Source organism: Dama dama, chromosome 26 (genome assembly GCF_033118175.1).
Source record: "Dama dama isolate Ldn47 chromosome 26, ASM3311817v1, whole genome shotgun sequence".
Taxonomy (NCBI): Eukaryota; Metazoa; Chordata; class Mammalia; order Artiodactyla; family Cervidae; genus Dama; species Dama dama.
Genome location: NC_083706.1, coordinates 43,488,517 through 43,503,644, shown reverse-complemented (window position 1 = coordinate 43,503,644; position 15,128 = coordinate 43,488,517). Strand labels below are relative to the sequence as shown.

At 39.6% G+C, this 15,128-nt stretch overlaps 1 protein-coding gene across 3 annotated transcripts in view; it reads left to right on the top strand.

Annotated features, from left to right (window-relative positions):
- Window positions 1–15,128, top strand: part of SYNE1 (spectrin repeat containing nuclear envelope protein 1) — a 466,580-nt gene that overhangs the window by 375,414 nt on the left and 76,038 nt on the right. For all 3 annotated transcript variants that reach the window (XM_061130284.1, XM_061130286.1, XM_061130285.1), the window contains 5 exons: window positions 781–875; window positions 4,310–4,544; window positions 6,360–6,554; window positions 10,261–10,386; window positions 13,824–13,979. In XM_061130284.1, coding sequence (XP_060986267.1) covers window positions 781–875; window positions 4,310–4,544; window positions 6,360–6,554; window positions 10,261–10,386; window positions 13,824–13,979 — 807 coding nt within the window. The remainder of the gene's footprint in view (window positions 1–780; window positions 876–4,309; window positions 4,545–6,359; window positions 6,555–10,260; window positions 10,387–13,823; window positions 13,980–15,128) is intronic.

The following is a 15,128-nucleotide window of genomic DNA, read 5'->3' as shown; positions in this document are numbered from 1 at the left end:
ACAGAAAGCAAATTAATCAATTTGTTGTTAGTCTCTATTTTGCTGTTTACTGGTGTAACTAAGTTGCTTCATGTGTTTATGAAATACACACAAATGGAGTTCCAGGATTCCTAAGGCAGAGAAAAGCTAAAAGCTGGAAACTTGCTAATGAGTATGGAGCTTTGGGAGGGGATTATGAAATAGTCTAAAATTGATTGTGGTGATGGTTGTATAACTGTAAATATAAGAAAAATTATTGTACACTTTAATCAAGTGAATTATATGATATAGAATTCTGTCTCAATAAACCTATTTAAAAAACAGTGAAAATTTGAAAGCCTTTTAGTGGTGAAACAGTTTTATTAACTAAGCTAAATTGAAAACAGTGAGTTTATAAAAAATGGTGGATTTTTTCCCATTCTTCAACTTTTTAAAAGGTTTTAGCACTATTCTGTCTAAAAATGGACCGTATTCTGCATATAAAATAAACCAGAATACAAATTATGTATTAACTAACTTTATTGGGTGATTTTGAAAGAAAGAAAGGAAACATAATTCTACTTTTAGTCACTTGGTCTTAGTAGACAAAAACTAAACTGTATCTTTAAGTTTATCTTAACAGATAGTTTTAAAAATGTTCTCACATTGCAGGATTTTTTATATTAATACCGGCTGATTCATCTGGAAGTGTTTTTCATAGTCTTGCTTAAACCAGAATTTTTGGAAAGTTTTTGGAGAACTGGTCACTAAAATTAGGAACTCTAAATTATGTTTTTCCTTTTTTTTTTTTTTAAATAACAGTTGTTTCAAGCAGAGATGTTCAGCCGTCAGCAGATTTTGCACTCAATCATTTTTGATGGACAGCATCTTCTAGAACAAGGTCAAGTTGATGACAGGTAGGATCTTTGATATTTTATCACAAAGAAAGCTTCCAGCAAATTAGTCATTTTCTTTGAGCAAATTAGAGAGCATATGCCTAAAGCAAGTGTCCCGCAAAGGACCCTCAGTAATTGGAGGAAGGACTTGTCTGAACCTCTGAAATGACTGAGTATTGAAGCCTTTTAAAGAACCTCTGTTGTGTTATATGAAGGACATAGAGTAATTGGAAATCACCTAGCCAACCTTTGCTAGTCGCCTGTAGGAGACTGAAATTAAAATAGATCAGAATGAATTGTGTCAATGATGTATCAACAGACGCTGGTAATATTCTCATACAGTTGCAGAAATTTTATTCCTCAGAGGAGCACAGAGGTCACTAGACTATCTCTGTTACTTACAAATGAAAAATTGAGGCCCAGAAACGTGAATTCATTTGACCAAGGTCACATAACTAAGTAGCAACAGAATCAAGCCTAGCCCTCATGTACCTGGTTTTTACTCAGGAAAAGCCAGGTTTCCCTTACCATGATTTGAAAATGGTTTGCTACCTTAAGTCAGATTACACTCAGTCTGAAACCCTGCTTTCTCTTTATTACTTAACAAAGTATCTCTGTATTAAAAATGCAGAGGTAAAATCTAGCCCCTTTTTTGATTTATGGCATGTGAATTGACAGCTTTGTCCTATGTTACCTTTCCTAAGAACAATATTTACTCTACCCAATCAATTTTCCATGGTGATATTTGGAATACAAACCTCATTTCTTTTATCAGATTTGTATGTCTTTTCCATAATTAGGACCAGTAGTTGTGATTATCATTAACTTAGTTCCCCCCCCAAAAAAATGTAGAAAATAAGTCATTATTTTGATTAAGAGTGTGTGTGTGGTTTTTTCTTTGCATGTTTTGGAACCAATTTTAGTCTTAAGTGGATATTTCTTTGGAAGTACGTGAAAGATTTTCATGGTTAAACTTGGAACAGCAAAATATGATGCCATATTTATTCTATTCTAAGGAAGCCAAACTTAAATGTGAGCTTAACTGAGAATTTAAGGCCTTTAGAATAAGACATATTCAAATACAATTAACTTATCTTTTGCTTTATCCTCCCTTCTCTGTAACAATATTATAAAAGCTAACATCATTAAGTAAAATAAAATTTAAAATTCATGTGCAAGCCAACATCTATTAAATTTTAAATGTTAGCAGGGAAAAACACCAAGGAGATGAAAACATGAGGATTGGACCCGAGGATAGTTTTGAAAGTTGCTAGTGAAAAAAAAAAAAAATTCAGGCGAGAGCATGTTGACAAATAAGGGAGGTCCTAGATTACAAATGTGTTGTGCTTTAAAGGTTCGCTTATACGTTCTGTTTTTGAGAGTTCAGGTTCAGCGCTGAGCCAAGTGTCATGTTTTGAGTAGTTCCTCATGCTGTCAGATAGTTCCGGACAGCTTGGTTCTACAAAGTGAAGAGGAGGCTCCAGAGAGACCCTGGATGCTAGCTGATAGGGAAGCAATATGTATGGTACTATTCATTTTTACAGAACATCCTCAAGTCCTGGAGTTAGACGCTGTCAGAGATGACGGACACTTGCACCTTTTAAGGAAGTGTCATGAACCTAATTCATCACATTTGACCTTACAGCCATGTCCACGTATTCTGACACACTCACTGGTTGCAAACATTGACAGTTTGTTATTAATTTTTTAATTCATCATATTTAGTTCTATTGCAAGTAGATTATAAACATCAGAATTTTCTTTCAAAAACAGAAACACTTAATAACACATTTGGTTACAAAATCAGTTTTTAGTGTGTGTTAGTCGCTCAGTCATTTCCAATTCTTTGTGACCCCATGGACTGTAGCCTCCAGTCTCCTCTGTCCATGGAGTTCTCCAGGCAAGAATCCTGGAGTGAGTAGCCATTCCCTTTTTCAGGGGATCATCCCTACCCAGAAATGGAACCCATGGCTCAAGTCTCCTTACTGTCTGAGCTGCCAGGGAAACCCAAGTGTATAGTAGCCCTAGGTAATATATCAAGAATATAGGACTCCAGAATAGTAAATCTAATTCAGGTTAGAATCCATCTGCAAGAGGAAAGAAAAGCATAATGAGTAAGAGAGAGGAAGAGCAAGTAATGTTACACTTTAGTACTAAAACATGTGACTAGCACTATAATCTACAAAGAAACCCAGTCTATTTGATACTGGACAAACCAGTTCTAGAACCACAGTTGGATGCTAAAGAAAACATAATTAAAAAAAAAAAACAAAAAACTACCAACATTTTTTAAAGTTAGGAAACACAGAGGTAGAAAGAAGCAACTAAAAGTTCTGAGGTTAGTCAGCCTGATATTGAGAAAGCATAAATAAAATTTAATGTCTCTAAGTATATAGACAACCATTATTCAAAAATGATGACTAGATGGTTTACATTTTTCTAAGAATGGGTAAAGTTGGGCTTAAAATGTAGAAGGGATTTTTTGGAATGTGAAATAATTTGCTAAAGATTAGAGCTGTCTATTGTGAGGGAATAGTGAGAGTTTATGGAGTACAGTTTTCTAAGTATTTTTAAACAACATAGTTTTGTTTAAGTGGTTTGTGATTCTAGCTAAAACAACGCAGTTTCGTTCATCCAAAGTGGTTTATAATTGTAGCTGGAGACAGAGGCTGTAAATAAGCTGGTCTCCTCACTTTCTCCTGCTGTGGCATACATAATATGCTGTCACACGCTGCGTACGTTGTGATGGGAATGACCCCCGGACATGCCAACTGAAGCTGCTGCCTTGTGTTCTATGCCTTCTCACGCACTCCGAGTGAATGACAGTGACCTTACAGATATGTCCACCTGTTCTGACACTCAGTGTTTGCAGACTGATAAAGTGAAAGTGAAGTCACTCAGTCATGTCCGATTCTTTGCGACCCCATGGACTGTAGCCTACCAGGCTCCTCCATCCGTGGGATTTTCCAGGCAAGAATACTAGAATGGGTAGACATTTCCTTCTCCAGGAGATCTTCCCAACCCAGGGACTGAACCCAGGTCTCCCACATTGTAGGCAGACGCTTTACCATCTGAGCCACCAGGGAAGTCCTGGTGGACTGATAGTTTAACTGTTTATCAATTTTTTAAATTACATTCAATAGACCTGATAGTAGATCATAGCATGATATATGAAAACCTCTATCCTAGATAGGGCTTCCCTGGTGGGTCAGATGGTAAAGCATCTGCCTTCTGTGCAAGAGACCCGGGTTTGATCCCTGAGTCGGGAAGATCCCGTGGAGAAGGGAATGGCTACCCACTCCAGTATTCTTGCCTGGAGAATTCCATGGACAGAGGAGCCTGGCCAGCTACAGTCCAGGTGGTCGCAGAGTCGGACATGACTGAGCAGCCAACACTTTCACAACACTTCCATCAGGATAACGATGGTTTTCCTTATGTAATTATTTCTTCACCAGGGATGAGTTCAACCTGAAATTGACCCTTCTCAGTAATCAGTGGCAGGGGGTGATCCGCCGGGCCCAGCAGAGGCGAGGCATCATCGACAGCCAGATCCGCCAGTGGCAGCGCTACAGGGAGATGGCAGAAAAGCTCCGTAAATGGCTGGCGGAGGTGTCCTGTCTGCCCGTGAGTGGCCTGGGGAGTGTCCGGATACCACTGCAGCAAGCAAGAGCCCTCTTTGATCAAGTGCAGGTAAGGTGCAAAGCGGGCTGTTTTTAAACCTCTTCTGCATTTTTGCCGCATGCTTTACCCTAACCCCGGTTCTTCAGGATTCTAGAGTGACACTGGAATGATGACAAGCTTTGTTCTCAAATGTCCACAGAAATGTACAAAATGATCCATTACAGAGTCCATATTTAACAGTGAAAGTCCCAGCTTCTTCACAGACTGCCTGCACTTCACCCCCAAAGCCCTCTAGGCAGCTCAGTGAGTCCCAGCCTGGATAGAAATACGATGGCAAGCAGAGGAAAGCCTGGTGTTGATAATACATGTTTTACTCATGAGTCGTTTAAACATGTACCCTAAATATTCCAGGAAAGGTGGAAGGGTCAGTCCTGGGTGGGCTGTCTGTCCATTCCCCTTACTTTCACCACCTGGGAGTTTGGGACTCCAGCCTCTTAAATAGAGACCTCCTCATCCTGTCATCGGTCCCTCCCAGTATATTTTGTGGGCTCCTCTTTCTTAAAGGTCGTTCTCTGCTTCCTGTCTCCCCCTCGCTTCTCTGGGAAACCTCATCTCTACACATGGCTTCCGCTACTCCCTACCAGCAGAGAAAGGTCACTTTGGATCTTCCGGTCACATCCAACTCATGTGACCAGCCGCCTTTTAGCTTTATCTGCATCACAGACATAATATACTTGGTGGGTTCCAATAGTGCCTGTGAGCCCTGAACCAACCATTCTCCATCCATCCATTCCATGTGCCCAACCCAAGGAAATGTCATCACTGGTCTATATCCATGGTCTATATCCATCAGCAATGCTAGAGTCCTTCTAGAGCTCTACTCTTCTTTTTTCTCATGCTTCTTGCATCTTATATCCCTCAAGTCTTCATCCCAGCTGCTGCTGCCTTAGATTAAATGATCATGATTTCTTCCCTAGATAGGCAAGTGCTTCCTAACCTATCTTTGTTGTTGTTGTTTAGTCTCTAAATCATGTCTGACTCACTCTTGGACTCCAAGTCCTGTGGTTCACCAGGCTTCTCTGTCCTTGGAATTCTCAGGCAAGAATACTGGAGTGGATTGCCATTTCCTTCTCCAGGGGATCTTCCTGACCCAGGGATCGAACCCACATCTCCTGCATTGGCAGGCAGTTTCTTCACCACGGAGCCACCAGAGAAACCCTAATGTGTCTTAGGGTATCCGATATATGACCTTCTTCCACTCCATTTTCTACCTGATGGCTTAATACTCTTCCATGAATCTCAGTCACTTTTACTATAAAAATCAGCCTCCTCTTTAAGGCCTGGTCTTGCCTTATCTTCACCACTCACTTATAGACATCCTATGCTGCAGCCACTGACAGCTGAGTCCAGTGTCCTGAACTCCTCATGATTTATCCTGTTGAGTGAGTTTGCCTGTCCTCGTTTCTCTGTGCAGAAGGTATTCTCTCCCTGACTCCTGGCCCTCATCGCACCAGATCCTTCTTCATCTGGTTGTGTCCCTGTGTCTTTCAAGACTCATGAAGCTTTTGCCTCTTGAAGAAGCCTTGCTATGCCCTCCACGTGGGTCAGACATCCCTCTGTGTCTCTCTGCATCAGTCTCATAGAGAAGTCTTCCTGTTGCATCATGACTGTGTTTAAAGGTTGGCAACAGAAACAGCCCTGTCTGGAATTCTCATTTATTTATATGTTGCTTCACTCAGGCCCAGAGTATAGGGTCAGTAAAGCTGTGGGGGAAGAAAGAAGGCATGTTATGGATGCAGAAATTTAGGATTATTTAAAAGCACTTATAATGGGGATATGGTGAAGAAAAGAAGGAGAAAGTAAAAAATCTCCGGTTCCTTTCAGTTCAAAGAAAAAGTGTTCCTGCGGCAACAGGGCAGCTACATCCTCACCATGGAGGCTGGCAAGCAGCTTCTGCTTTCAGCTGACAGTGGGGCTGAGGCCGCCCTGCAGGCCGAACTCGCTGAGATCCAAGAGAAATGGAAGTCAGCAAGTGTGTGTCTGGAGGAGCAGAAGAAAAAACTGGCCGGCTTGCTGCAGGTAAATTCAGCTCTTCCCTCCTATGGGTCTCATGTGGTTTAAAATGCCCTCATAATAGTTGTGCTTCTTCCTCAATGTCGTTATCCTATGAATCAAATAATACTGATCATTATATCAGACCTTGCGATCATTATATCAGACCTTGCAGTATTTTGATCCCCTGTGTCTCATTTAAGGCTTTGTCCTGTCTTGCCTGAACGGGAAAAGTTTCCCAATCTTCAGCAGTTTGTCTTTCAGGAAAATCCCCCAACAAAGTAGTTTTAAAACTAAAAAGACTGTCCAAGTGATGAACTCTTGATTCATGGCCAGTGCTAAGCCAGAAGCCATGAGATGACTTTATAAATCCAGAAAGAATGCAAAGAGCAGATTCCTCTCCCTAATCTAAGACCCTAAAGTGGTTTTCGAGATTGATATCTCTTATTTTATAGCAGGGGAAAACTATCCAAGAAGACACTCTTGATTTGATCTTAGCTTATCCAAGCAAGTTGCTATAAGATAAAATCTCCAGGAGGTATGTTAAGCCTGTAGTTGGATACAGACAGCATGCTGATCATACAGAAAGTTTAGGGAAATGTAGATGTATCAGGCCTCCCACAATGTGCTTTTCTCCCTCACTTTCCAATTCTTTGCATAAGACACAATTAAATCAGCAGTTGAATGAAGGTATGGGGCTCTAAACTCAGATAAACCCAAGTTAAAACCATAAGAAATGAGGTAACCTGGCGAACTCAACCTATCAAAGCCTCAGTTTCCTAATCTGTAGAGTGGGTATGATCACATCTCTTTCATAAGACATTGTGAAGATTTAATGAAGCAATGAAAGTGAATTATATATCAAAGTACTTGGTACATACTGAGTACTCAACAAATGATGGCAATTACTGTTGATATTCTTAACATTTTGAAACCAAACATGGCTAAATACCAAAGTTTTATATACGTTGATAATCACCAACACTTTATTTAATGAGATCATTTATTAAATTTGGCCTGTCCGTTTTTGGATCAAAGGTAATAATAATAAAGTTAATAAAACACATTTTGTTTTTTTTCTCTGAATACTTAATGTTTGCACACTCATTTTTTTTTTCTGCTGAATTTTATTGAATAATATATTACCTTCTGTGCAGGAAGCAATGAATCAAAAATGCCACCCAACACATGTTAGAGAATCATTATTTGCACACAACACAATTCATCAGTAATACAATATGCCTAATTCTTTTTTCTTCTTTTTTGGCTTTCAGGAAAGGATTAAAAACACTGTAAATCATTCTGTGGAGAGCATGTTAATCATATATTTTTTCTTTATTTGTGATTGACTTTTGGACACATTTCTAAGACTTACTGAGATGAGATGACTGAGTCATTTCATTTGCTTTCCTTGCCTGTCTTGTTCGTTGGCATATAAAATATCTGCTTTGATAAATGTTTACAGACCATAACATTTAGTTATTTCCTTGTAATTCCTTTAGTAAAACTCTCAGTTATAGCTTTAGAATCTAATCCATCTTTGGAAAGGGGAATCCTTATTCTCTTGCTAAAGTTGTATTTTTTATTTTTGGATCATACATTAGATCCTATTTACCTAAGAAAGAATTTATGGAGCTAAATTTTAATTTTTATACAGTCTCATTTTACTGTGTCTTTTCACCACAGCTATGATGCTTACCTATTTTTGCTTTTAATTGAATGCTGAGTGAATACGCCAAAAATACAGTCATCATAATTCTATGCCCTGTGTGTTTACCACCTTCACTATTATCTCCTAATTCTGTTATGAAGAATAAAAAGCTGCCCTTTTCTCTTTTTAGGTCAATGAACATTTCTTGTCCACGTGTTGAGAGATTTCAGTGTGTGAGATGATTTCATTGAGAATGTTGTTCAGCTTAAGCAGAAAGAGGGTCTGTTACCTGCCCTGACTGTGCTTAGTGTTGATGAACTATGCATAGCTTGGGAACACCAAGATATTTTAATAAAGGGAAATTGGCGCAATTCTGTCCAAAACAGACAGCTGGGACTTTTGGGTTTTGTTTTTGTTCTTTCTGGTGAATGGGAAGAAAGAATGTGGTTATATACTCTAAGAAGTTCCCCAAAGGAATTTTTTTAAAAAATGAAAATGTTGGGCCAAACTGTCAGTTTATTTAGAAACCAAAAGACATTATGAGCAAGGAGGTAAGGTGGCCATTATGTCTCAGAGAAGACAGTTGAAATAGCAACTGTGTGTTGCTATGGTGAAAATAAGGCATCAGGAGAAAAGATAGAAAGAACTCAAACAGGAAAAGACTGGTGATGAAAGACAGTCAAAAGGATAATGTGAAGAGAAATGTGGCAGGATTTGGCACTAGGCTGATGACTAAAAACGACTCAAGTTGTCTCTGGAGCTCAGTAATTTAAGTTGTGGGAGGAGAACGGGAGGCCAGGAGTGTGGCATATCAGACAAACATAAGGAGATTTGTTGAGTTGAATTTAATTGGCACAGAGACCCCAGATGTGGGCTATTTGTAGACAGGGTGCCGTAAAGAATCAGGTCTCCATCATGGTTGCTCTCTCTCTCTTTTTTTTTTTTTTCTTTTACTCTTCTTTTTTTAATTACCCAAGAAGTCATGTGTCTGAAAAAAAATTCAGGTAAGAACTGAAGTACAGAGAGTTAAAAAAAAATGAAATTTCCCGTACACGACACCACCACTCAAATCCAAATCCTAGTACCTTTCCTAAAGATAACCTTTGTTACCTTTGGTGTGGAATATTCTGAAACACAACCACAGCATGTATGCTTTCTTTTGTCAGCACCTAGAGATCTACCACATTCCTTACCACCATGCTCTTACCTCTTTTTTTTTTTTTAATTAATTAATTAATTTGGTTGCTCTGGGTCTTAGTTGCTAGATCTTCAATCTTTGTTGCAGCATGCGGACCTTTAGCTGTGGCATGCGGGATCTAATTCCTGACCAGGAATCAAACCTGAGCCCCCTGCATTGGGAGCATAGTCTTAGCCCCTAGACCACCAGGGAGGTCCCAATACTCTACCTCTTTTACCTGTTACAGTCTCCTTCAGAGTACTGATCAGTACTGACATATAAGATGTACATTTAAAATTTTTGAATTCTCTTTCTTCTACTTTTTTTGCTTTTAGTTCATACTGTTTATGTATTGAATTGAATCAGAGCCAGGTTTATATTACTTGTACATTTCATATCAAATTCTCTTACCTAATATGTATTTTCACTCTGAAAGAGATTCCATATCCTCTTTTCTATCCCTTATAGTGTGTTGAGATAATGGAGACCTGAGTGCAGTAATGGGTGGATTTAGGAAAGAGGCAAAGTAGTGTGTTTATACTCTTACCTCTGTAGACAGATTTGGATCCAGAACACATTTTTGAAAACTCATAATATTCTGGACATTGTGCTTGACATCTTGACACCAATCATTTCCTTGCATTCTCCCGCAATTTTTGAGAATTTGTGTTATTTCGGTTTTCGTAAGGAACACTGAGACATAGCGCCTCACCTACTTGAAGTCACGCAGATAATGAGAAAAATTTAGAACTCAGCTCTTCTGCTGCTGACTCCCATGGCTATGGATATGGACGCCTTTGCAGTAGTCATCAGTGTAACTTTAATCCATTCTTAGGGAGTTGAGAAGAGTTTTTCTTGTTTTCTAACTCCCTCTTCCTTAAAATTTCTTTCTCTGCCCATTCTAGGACTGGGAAAAATGTGAGAATGGAATAGCTGATTCTCTGGAGAAACTACGAACTTTCAAAAAGAGGCTTTCCCAGCCTCTCCCAGATCATCATGAAGAGCTCCACGCAGAGCAGATGTGCTGCAAGGTAAACCACTGGACTAAGCTTTTAACTGTCACCTACCTGTGCTTCTGGGCTTCCCTCGTGGCTCAGATTTAAAGAATCTGTCTGCAATGCAGGAGACCAGGGTTCGATCCCTGGGTCGGGAAGATCCCCTGAAGAAGCAAATGGCTACCCACTCCAGTATTCTTCCCTAGAGAATTCCATGGACAGAGCCTGGCAGGCTATGATCCATGGGGTCGCAGAGTCAGATACAACTGAGTGACTAACACTTCCACTTTCTTGTGCTTCTAGTGTGATGCCTTTGAAAGCATAATTCAATTGAGCTCCTGTAACTGTCTACATGTAGGTGCAAGTTTCTGTTATCTTGCATTAGGACAGGTAGCTCTGATGAAACTTGCTTATTGATTCATTGCAGTTGATGAAATTATAGACTAGTTGATGGATTACCAGGAGTGAGTCAATAAAAATATAAAATGCAACATTAAAAGACATTTAAAACCTAGTTTAAGAGCAATAAAGACAATCCTTCTAAACCGTTCACACTGGACAGTCATTCAGCAGAAGAGTCTAGTTCACATATAAAAGAGTGAGCCTCGGCAACATGGAAATTCTGTAGACCATGGTCCTTGGAGAAACACAACCTGCTCTCTAGGCTCTTATCTATAAGAAAAACAGGAACTATAGGTAGCTGATTGCACTTACTGCATTGAGACACACAGTCCTTTGTATCTTCAGGGCCCTATCAATTTAAAGATTATGATCAACACCTCAAATGGCACTTGGAAGCCAATCAGTAGCTAATACAGACCACTCCCTGCAGTGGGGGCTCACTGAGACCGACATGATTTCGTAGGAACAAATCTGTAGGATTTGTTCCATTCACTCCTGGGTAGCGAAGTCAAGTGCCGAGACAGCAGTTCTCTGCTGAGCAATATGCAGATCAAAACCAAGTTATCTTTAAAGATGCTTTTTCCCTCCAATGAAACATGTCCTCATGTTCTCCAAGTCATTTGTAAATTACTGCACTGGAGTGACTTTGTTTAAAACTTCACACAGACATAAATGATTTGGATTTTGATCAGAAGTTCTCTGCTTCACTTTGTCTAGGAAGTCATAAGCCTTTAAGAAAGATTAATTTTTTAAAAATTTATATATTTATTTGGCTGCACCAGATCTTAGTTGCAGCACATGGGATCTCTAATTGAGGCATGTAGAATCTAGTTCCCTGACCAGGGATTGAACCCACGTCCCCTGCATTTGGAGCTCAGAGTCTTAGCCACTGGACCACCAGGGAAGTCCCAAGAAAGATTAATTTTTAAAGAAGTCCAGAAATCATTAAAAGAGTAGATATAAGAATTTTTCTTCAGTATTAAAATGTGAGGATGATCTTTGAAAAGAGGCAGATTTAGGAAAAACAAAGGAAGTATACTTTATGTCATGGATGATAAGGGAGTGAAATATTATCTAGAGATGTAAAGTCAGTAGTGTGCAAAGATTAAAGAAAATTTAAGTCTGTGACTGTAAATCTATGACAAATGATTAAAGAAAACTTTCAATAGGCAGGAATGGGCATTTAGTGGACTCCTGTGTGCCCATGACTGACCAGTGTTATCTCAGTTGGCACAAATGCAAGCTCCTGAGGACAGTCTGTTATTTCCCTTCTACAAATGTGGAAAATGAAGCAGCTAGAAGTTTCATAACTTTTCAAAGTTGGTAATTATCAGAGTTTCCTGAATCCAAGGGCTATATTTTTATCACACAAACATCTAAAATGGAGTCCGAGAGTTTGTGAGAGTTGGTCCCTGGTGGTGGTGTTTCTTTTTTAAACCCATACACCAAATCTGATATTTGAGTTTGGGGTGGAGTTGAAAATTGGTATAAAAGGAAGAAAATCTTTACATTGATATGGCAGTTTAATATGACTACAGATATAAACAGAAATGCTGCATATTTAATACTCCAGGATGGTTTGGTCTTTCAGCCAAACACTGTTACCATGAGACCTTGTGTCCCAAAATACACAACAGTTACAAACACGCCCTGCTATTAAGTTTGGAGATTAGAAGGATGCAGTCCGGTCCAGCTTTCTGCTACTCTTTCCCCCAAACCACCTTAGCAGCAAAACAAAGCAATTACCTAGAAAATTCTGGCTAAAACCTAGTTTGCTTAAATTGCCTGAGAAGTTAGCCTCAGGCTACCGTTAATTGCCTTTGCCTTTGGAAACTTGTCTCCGGTTTGATGAGACAGAAGAGAAGGTAAAAGCCATGTGAAATATTCTATTCATGAACAAAATTAGCTGGAATCTAAAAACATCAACAGCTGGCAAAAAGCAAGAGCTATACAAATTGTAAAACTAGTCATCTGTTCAAAGCATTGCAAAAACTGTTGAAAAAACATTCAAATATTGTTATATGGATTTTTTTTCCCTGAAATTATTCCCCGAAAGGACAAAATACATATTTTACCAGTAACTGAACAATCTCTCTTCTTCTGCAGTAAACATATTCAGTCCATTATTTTAAATCAAGTAATACACCGTGGTTGGATGGTATCACAGACACAATGGACTAGGGTTTGGGTGGACTCAGGGAGGTGGTGATGGACAGGGAGGCCTGGCGTGCCGCGGTTCATAGGGTTGCAAAGAGTCGGACACGACTGAGCGACTGAACTGAACTGAACTGAAATACCAGCCACACATCTTTTTAGCTACAGTGTATCAGTAAGTCTGTAGCAATTGATAGTGTTAGAAGATGAGAATTAAATCTAGTAGTTTGGATTTTTAAAAAGTATTGCACAAACATGATAGGTCACTTGAGATGAAGGTAAAGGATTTTATGAAGCTGATTTAAAAGTAAGTAAGATCAATGTGGTGATGAAACTTGAACTAGGAAAGACAATCAGAAGCCGTCAGTGAAGTGGAAAATAGATCTTTATTTCCAGTTAGGAAAGATTCTGTAAGCAACCTGGTACTATATCAGAAGAACCTGGCAAATTATCAGATTATGTAGGAAGCAAATAAAGTGTTGAGTTGGCCAAAAAGTTCATTCAAGTTTTTTCATAACATCTGATGGAAAAACCTGAATGAACTTTTTTACCAACCCAATAGATACCAGTTTGGGTGTTTAAATAGAATGGAATGGAAAGGTAATGACATCAAGTGCCATTAACAGATCGCTTTAGTTGTGTCCAACTCTTTGAGACTCTATGGACTGTAGCCCGCCAGACTCCTCTGTCCTTGGGATTCTCCAGGCAAGAATACAGGGTTGACATGCCCTCCTCCAGGGGATCTTTCTGACCCAGAGATCAAACCCGAGCCTCACGTTTGCTGCATTCCCAGGTGCCACCTGGAAGCACAGAGACATCAAGAGGGGATTTCAAATACACTTGAGAAATGGATGATGACAGATGCCCATGGGTATTAAAGTTTTGTGCTTTTCTTTTTTTTTTTTTTTTAAATCTAGGAATTAGAAAACGCAGTTGGGAGCTGGACAGATGACTTGGCACAGCTGACAGTGCTGAAGAAGGCTCTCTGTGCTTACATTAGTGAAGATGATATCTCCATCCTTAACGAACGCATGGAGCTTCTGCAGAGGCAGTGGGAAGAACTATGCCACCAGGTGAGACAAACTCTAGACACTCAGCATCTGCTCAGAAAGGCTGAGAACTAGAAGATGATTTGAAATGTCTGTGACTGTATCCACATTTGGACCTGTCCCATTTGGATAGAGGAAAACTCTGGGCTTATTATGACAATGCTTTAAATTTAGACAATTATATCTTAACACTCTATTTTAAATGCATCCAAACTGGATTCTCTTGCTCTTTCTTTTATTGGCTGTCAAAATATTTTTAAAAGGAAGTACAGTTATGTGGTTCATAGATGTGGTTTTGCTAGGTAGATATTGGTGGTCTCTTTCATATTTAAAACAGGTAAGAAAGCATGGTTTTATTTGCAGTTTTAGCTGATGCTATGAGTGGTTTGTATGTGTATGCATGCTCAGTCACTTCAGTTATGTCCAACTCTTTGCAACCCCATGGATCATAGCCCACCAGGCTCCTCTGTCCGTGGGGTTTTTCCTGGCAAGAATACTGGAGTGGGTTTCCATGTCCTCTCCAGGTAATATTCCTGACCTAGAGATCAAACCCATATCTCCTGCATACAGGAAGATTCTTTACTGCTGAGCCACTGGGGAAGCCTGGTTTTGTACATTTAACATTTCTTATTGCTCTTGATTTATGATAGTCGTTTCCAAATAATTCATGGGTGTATGATATTTTTAGCTATACTTTACTCATTTAGTAAGTGCATTCTAAGTGCGTGCGGGGTAAGTCACTTCAGTTGTGTCCAACTCTTTGCAACCCTATGGACCATTGCTCATCAGGCTCCTCTGTCCATGGAGTTCTCCAGGCAAGAACACTGGAGTGGGCTGCCATGCCCTCCTCCAGGGGATCTTCCTGACCCAGGGATCAAACCTGCATGTTCTACATCTGCTGCATTGGCAAGCGGGTTCTTTCCCACTAGTGCCCCTGGGAAGCCCACATTCTATGTGCCCAATACCTTAAAAGAGATCCCAGATTGGGTTTTGATTTGGAAATGAAAGAGAAAGATTGCTGGAGTGACAAGGAGTGGACACTCAAGGCAAATAGGAATAATAGGGCCTATAAGTAAAGAATGGCTCTGACTTATGGCCTTGAGATCATACGTTTCAGGAAGCAGGAACCATGTCTATAGGGTCGCTTACTGTACCTTCATTGCCTTGCCTGGC